Here is a 7,062-nt window from a genome sequence, read left to right on the forward strand (position 1 = left end):
CTCCACATAATTATCCTCACTGCTATCATAATCATCATCTTCATCCTTACTGTCCATGTCACCATTAATTTCTCCTTATAAGCTGGAGGTTGGGCATCAAGTTACTGTCATCATCTAATCTTCTGTGGTTTATTTAATCTTGGCAGCCTTCACGTTGAATTCGTTTGATACGTCCTTTCTTGTTGCCTCAACGTTGGTAGATTTTAGCAGTAGCTATGCTGATATAATATCCTGAGCAATAGTTTCATTCTTAGTTGATATTTCAGGAAAGTCTTCGCTAGAATGTGAAGGTGTGACTTTATATTCCACAGTTGTTGTTTTTTCTTTAATACATGGCTTTCGGTAGTCTGCTCAGTTTATCGTGAATGACACTTGAAATTCTGGTAGCGAGGAGATGTCAGCATAACAAAGTTTTGTGTTTCTGCTGCTCTATATAACTTTCAATGCATTTGCTGTTGCCATGGTGAATAATATGGATTTAAGGAGCACCCAGTTTTAAATTGTTTGATATACACTTCGGTTGTCACCTATGCCAGCATGTTCTTGATAATGCGGTAGGCTGGCCGATTTCTTCCTTCATTTTCTTTATTACCACACCTCTGTCTGGCATGTGGAAGGCCTTTGTAAAAATCTACAAACATAGGATTTGAGACTTTCGCGGCGAGTACAATCAATAAAATCTTCTCGGGTAATCAGACGCGTTAACTGGTTACCGTAGTAAACTGACGTTTCGGGAACAAACTCTGCCCCCATCTTCAGGGTTCTGATGTGACTGGATCCTCGGAAGATCCAGTCACATCAGAACTCTGAAGATGGGGACAGAGTTTGTTCCCGAAACGTCAGTTTACTACGGTAACCAGTTAACGCGGCTGGTTGGCCGAGATTTTATTAATCTACAAACACATTGTACATTACACCTTCAGGATGCCTCAATGCGTCGTCACTGAAGCGTTATATATTTACACCGGTTTCACAAGTTACTTGATCGATGTTGATCATAATCGCCGTGGTCCGAGAGGGATAAGATCTGTTTTGTATTTAAAATGATTTACGTAATAACCACGCTTGTAAAGTTTTGCTGCGGGCTGCTTCAGAAACCATAATAGTTGTACAAGTGTTGCAGGTAAGGATGTGTAAAAATTAAGAATTGCGCTTGAGAAACAAATACAAGTATCGCCAGAATAAAAAGATGCTGCCATATCAACTATTCGCTTTCATCAGGTAAACAATGAATTGAGGTTATGTAAGCTGTAGAAGTCATGAAGTTGTAGAATTATGTATACATCTGTTTCGTATTGTGTATATTTCGTACCATGTTAATCAGTATTTTAAAACATCCTTATGCAAGCATAGTGTTCTTCACCGCAGTACAAACCAACAGACTCATTTGCCCCTGTCAGCTGGATACTCTAAAAGTTGATAAAACTATAGGTCAGAATGTTGACTCCTTACAATGAATTACAGCTGGATACTATGTACTTTTCTAGCTGATGTATTATATAATTAGATGAAGATAAATAATGTAACCTAAATGAATTCCAATGTATCCATCATTTCAATGTCTGGTGACGTTTGCAGACATACATCTCTTGTTTTGATGGAAATAATGCAGCTTGTTTTGTACTTTAAGTGCAGCAGTATTATTTTTGTCCCATACTAAACCTGATTGGACATGAGCCATGAAGAAAGCTATATATAAGAAACAAACAGAACAGAATGGGTTAAAGCGACCTTCTGTCAGAATATATCCATAAAATGTATTCGTTGTTTTTTTTTAAACCCAGTTATTCTGAACAAGTTATCTCAAAGCATAGTATGTAAAGCATTGGTTCTGGACCAAAGCAGATGTTATATGATTTGAAGCTTTCATGGTGACTGAACTCAATCAAATCTTGTAGGGCAATCAGCTGTGTCAGTAGGTTACACTTAGCTGCCAACATTTCAGGCACCATCTCCATGCCCATCCTGAGTATTCTGATGTGATAATTTTATTGCACATATTACATGTACTCACATGGGTGATATTCTGGGACATATTTATGCTGTCAGATTTTGTATTTAAACACTTTCTTACATTCTGAGTAGGTGCATCAGTAATGAAGTACTATACCAGGTACAGAGTACAGATTTCTTCTAAAGGGTTCTGAAGAGATGGTATAATACAATCTGGATTGTCAGATTTTTGAACTCTATGATTTATCTAATGCTGTAAAATTATGCTATATTTCAAGGATTGGATCTGTCTTCATCTTTAAGCATGATGAAGGAGAAGAGCACCTATTGTTTGGGGCTCATTAGAATGAGCTAATCTCAATCACTGGGCCTCACCCAGTTATGTAATTTTATGACATCAGACAATGGGAAGAGTCAAAAATTCCAGCAATCCAGAGAGTACAGATTTGCATTTAAATTTCCATTGTACTGTTCTTAGAAAGCATATATGGATGGAATGAAGATGGAGCCTGATTCAGACAGTGATAATGAGCCAGTGTCAGCTCTCTGTGAAACGGAGTTCATGGATATGAACGAAGAAGATTCTCCTACTGCTATTGGTTCACATATCTTGGGCATCACAGATGAGGTATAGCTCAGTGCAGTTTTTGCAAAACACACACGCACATACACTCTATAATCCTGTTCTAGGAATGACACTGAAATTCACAGAAGTCTATGTGGCCTGTGTCTGGTGACACAGCAGGAAATAAATAATGTTCTGATGTGCACAGTTCTGAAAAGGATACAGAAATTTATTCTGCAAATTGAAGTTTTTGGTGATTTGTGAAAAATACTACACTTGTCTCATTGAAAGATATCTTAATTTCTCATATTGTTTAGAATATTACACTGTTATCTGCTTAAAATATTTGTGCATAATGTCACAGTAACAGTTAGAAAAAAAAATCATGTACAGTACTATCAGAACCTCTCACATTTACATGACTGCTCACAGATGACAGGACCATTTTTAAGTAGCGCACTTGAAACCATTTCACTGCGTTGTATTTCCAAATGTTCCATTTTAATATTATTGCCCCTTCCATGACCTATGTGTTCAGCCAGTCACAACTTCCTCAATTTAACATGTTAACAATATCAGGAAAATAAATTATAATAATTGATATCCTGGTAAAAAACATTCTCCATGCTTGACATGTAATATATTCATAATAAATAAAAATGTTGTTCTCTTTTATATACATTCTTGCAAGAAGAAATTAAAAATGAAAAGCTTTTTTCACCACCTCCTTTCCTAAACCACGTGTTCATTACCAATTGGGTAGCAGCCCACTTCCTTGTTCTGCCAGTCAGGTCCTTCTCATCCCATCCACTACCTGCTGACCTGCTCTGTATAAACCTTCCTGGAACTCCGATGCACATTCAACCTGAAGATGAAAACTACAGTGTTTGCTGAAGCATTGGAAAGCTTTCAGCGTTCAACACAGCTCAGCTGAATTTGTGCATTGAACTGTGGCCTTGAAAATTTAATAAGAGAAGGAATCCGAACATGATACTTTTTTTTCACACATTTTTAACCCTATAACTGTTTTGCCATAGCAAATTCTGCTGATATACCACACTAAAATTAAAGCACATGGTTAATAAAGCAATTGGAAATCAAGGGATCTGTGTTACTTGTGTCTCTGTTTTGATCATACATCTTTGAAGCTATCTTACTATATGAAACTGCAAACAGATCTCTTAGTACATGGCTATTTATATAAATGCTTATGTAAATAAACATCTTGTTAGCAATAGAGGTTATGTTAAATATCTTGCACATTACAAATTGTCTGTTGGCACAGAAAGTGTTTGACTCTATAATTTAAATACAAAATTACTTTTAGGATTCAGATTGCAGTGAAATCTGTTAATCCCTCATGGACACTCCCAGTTCTGCAGAACACAGTGTAGGGTTCAGTATGATAGAAGGAGTTGCCAGCATTGTCATAATTTTCAGGATATTAAAGCAAAAAGTGTGGAAGGAACTAACGCACAAGTCAGATCTGGTGGAGCCAAGCAGCAGTACGTTCGTGGAATGGAAACTGTGTACATAAAACAGGAAGTAGAGGATGAGGTTACTACTGCTGAACCTATAGCTGACACAGAGAAAACAAGAGAATCAAGGTTTGTAATATATAGTTTAATTATGAATGCTTTCATTGCTATGAATTTGGTGTTGTTACTTTGCCATGCATGGAAATAGATTCTAAGAGGGTTTCTCTGAGAGACTTAGGAAATTACGTTGTCCTTCAGTGTGAGACTAAATCTCAATAGTTTTAAAATTCAGCCAGAAATAAAATCGACTTACTTATATCCCGTGCCAAAATATTGATCAGAAATTGGTAAAGTGCTTTTTTTAAGACTGTTTCAGTGCTTTCAGGTAAGTGAATGACTACAGAGTGCAGGATAGGGATTCGCTGTTCCTCCATTGCCAGCTTCCTCTGGGATCCCTGTTCAATCAGAACCTCGTCTCCTTCCCAAGGTATAAAGTAGTATTATCCAGAGACTATTTGAAGTCAAGTGCACACCATTCAATTCTCTAGTAAGAGTCTCCAAAAATGCAAGAGCATCATATTTTAATTTTGAAATTTAGTTGCCCCTTTTAAACACACCACACATTACATAAAATGTTCTTACAGGGAATTTAAATTTAATGTGTTGTGCATTTAGTGCTGAAGAGTTAAGTTGTGACTGGGTGTATGAAGTTGCTTAAACTGTGAATTGTGTCATTATGTCATTAAAGTACATCATTTCCATAATTACATGTTTCATATTATGGGAGAGCTTCATTGAGTTGTGAAAGCTTAATATTATTTGTAATGTATGATCTTGGTATTCCAGCTCAGTGGTCTTCACAAATCAGTTTTCAGATAAGGATGAAGCACTGTGTTCAGGGAAAAAAGCAGGTATGAGCATGAACCATGGGAGTGAAGAGTTTGGAAATGTCACAGGTGACAGTGTTGAAGTACATGATGATGATGATTCAGATTCTGTGACTGCAGTTAATTGCCACACTTCTGTTACATTGCCATTTATTTCTGCTGGTGAACGAGGTTTTATTGGACATTTTAGTGATCTTCCTCATGTTTGTTACATCTGTAATAAGGGATTTGGAAATCGAGTGAATCTTAGAAGACATTACCGAATACACACAGAATATCAACGGTATGACTGTAAGGACTGTGATAAGAGTTACAGACATTTGATAGACCTCAAACGACATGCATTGATTCACACTGGAGAACAGCCGTATTCGTGTGACGTTTGCTCAAAGAGTTTCAGCAGAATCACTCACTTGAGGGACCACGTACTGACCCATACAGGCGAGCGACCTCACGTATGCAAGATATGTTCCAAAACGTTTAGCCAGGCAAGTAATTTGCAGACACATCAGCTGACTCACACTGGAGAAAGGCCTCATGTCTGTCCTGTGTGCGGAAAGTGTTTCTCGCAGCGTGCAAATCTTCAGACCCACTCTGTGTTACACTCTGGAACACGACCATTTGTTTGTAAAATCTGTGGCAAGGGATTTCATCGGCGCCGAGACCTGCATAATCACTGTGTCACGCATACTGGGGAAAGACCACATGTGTGTCCGGTGTGTGATAAAACATTTGCATTGCTTGATAATTTGAGGAAACATTCAGATCTTCATTCAGGAAAACGCCCACATGAATGTAAGCACTGCGGAAAGACATTTGCTAAGAAATATGATCTCAACAGACATACACGTAGACATATTGAAGAGCCCAAATAAGTGGCAGTTACTAGTGTTGGTATATTTAATTATCCTCTTTGCAAAATTTAATTAACCATACTGCTGTGTACAGTGATGTGAGAATTGTCAGGCTGTGTTCAAAAAATTAAATAGGGGTATGTCTGAAGTAGGAACTTATTAAAATATAATAATTTGCAACTTGGTGACATCTTGTAACTTACGTGAAGTAGAAAATCAGGCCTAAACATAAGCTGGATGAGATAATTGCAAGTCTACCAGAACCTGATTCACAGAGATATGTTCAAATTACATACTCCATGGACTGGAATGTATGTTTAACCCTTTGATGAGTATGTATATTTATATAAATGCTCTGCCTTTGATTAAGAAGGGAAAAGTTACATTTTTTCTCAAGGATGTTTGTCGCATCCTGCCATATTGGATTTTGGGTCAAACTAATTTGATATTGTATTCTTAGTAACACAAAATCAGCCATCAGTACTTGATACATGTAGGAATGTCAGTGTAAAGGAAATGCAGCAAACTGAAAATTAATTTTGTCATATTTTTTTAGGAATTTCAAATTATTTAATGAAGACATTAGTTGTCGTGTTCATGAAAGGACCTTACTGCTTGGGGTCCAGAGACAACAAAGAAACATATGACTCAAGGGGTTCAACAACCCCAAGGATAAGAGTACAGCGAAATATGTGGTGAGTGGGTGGGATTGTAAAGAAATACTGTAAATGTAAAGTACTATTTTTAAGTAGTGAAGAAAAACCAACTAAAATATTAAGGAGAGTTGAAATTGTAAAAGCAGTTATTTTCTGAAGTGGAACATAAAAATGACTTTGCACTGCTCATCCTGTAGAATGTTGAATATGAATTTTATTCCATGTAAATGTTTTTGTTTTGATCTGTTGACTGACAAATGGCTTGCTTCATGTGCCCAGTTCTAAACATATTAAAAATTATTTGTTATATGCATAATGTGGGGTCAAGTTGTGTTTAGAGAAGCATAAATGATCTTCACTATAAGTCAGCAAACAGTTCATGGTCAACGTGTAATGAACATTGTTATAATATGCAGAGAAGAGGAAACCCACAATAAGAACAGATGGTACAGTCATTATATACAATTCTGTAAGCATTTTCTAGGGTACCTGAAATTTTAAGTGAATACAAGCATAGCAGAGGTGTATGACAGTTTGTCTGGAAGCTGATTTTGCCCTAATGGCTGGAAAAATAAAAGTTTTGTGTGATTAGTCTCTTGTGAAAGCTGCGGCATTATTCTGTGTTGGGATAACATAGCAACAAATTTTCAAATGTTGTGATATATGAAC

At 36.8% G+C, this 7,062-nt stretch overlaps 1 protein-coding gene across 2 annotated transcripts; it reads left to right on the forward strand.

The window, feature by feature from the left end:
- The first annotated feature begins 795 nt into the window (after positions 1-795).
- Positions 796-6,997, forward strand: LOC110830465 (uncharacterized). 2 transcript variants are annotated; one of them, XM_087350987.1, is made up of 4 exons: positions 796-1,123; positions 2,432-2,581; positions 3,959-4,125; positions 4,843-6,997. In XM_087350987.1, the coding sequence occupies exons 2-4, from the start codon at positions 2,441-2,443 to the stop codon at positions 5,756-5,758; spliced, it is 1,224 nt and encodes a 407-aa protein (XP_087207113.1). In that variant the 5' UTR covers positions 796-1,123; positions 2,432-2,440; the 3' UTR covers positions 5,759-6,997. The 2 variants fall into 2 exon arrangements, with proteins under 2 accessions (XP_087207113.1, XP_087207112.1); XM_087350986.1 differs by having other exon boundaries at positions 1,107-1,221; positions 4,843-5,830.
- The last annotated feature ends 65 nt before the right edge of the window (positions 6,998-7,062 follow it).

The sequence above is a fragment of the Zootermopsis nevadensis genome, unplaced genomic scaffold (assembly GCF_977971745.1).
Source record: "Zootermopsis nevadensis isolate Lab colony 2312 unplaced genomic scaffold, Znev_1.0 Znev_ptg000017l, whole genome shotgun sequence".
Lineage (NCBI taxonomy): Eukaryota > Metazoa > Arthropoda > Insecta > Blattodea > Termopsidae > Zootermopsis > Zootermopsis nevadensis.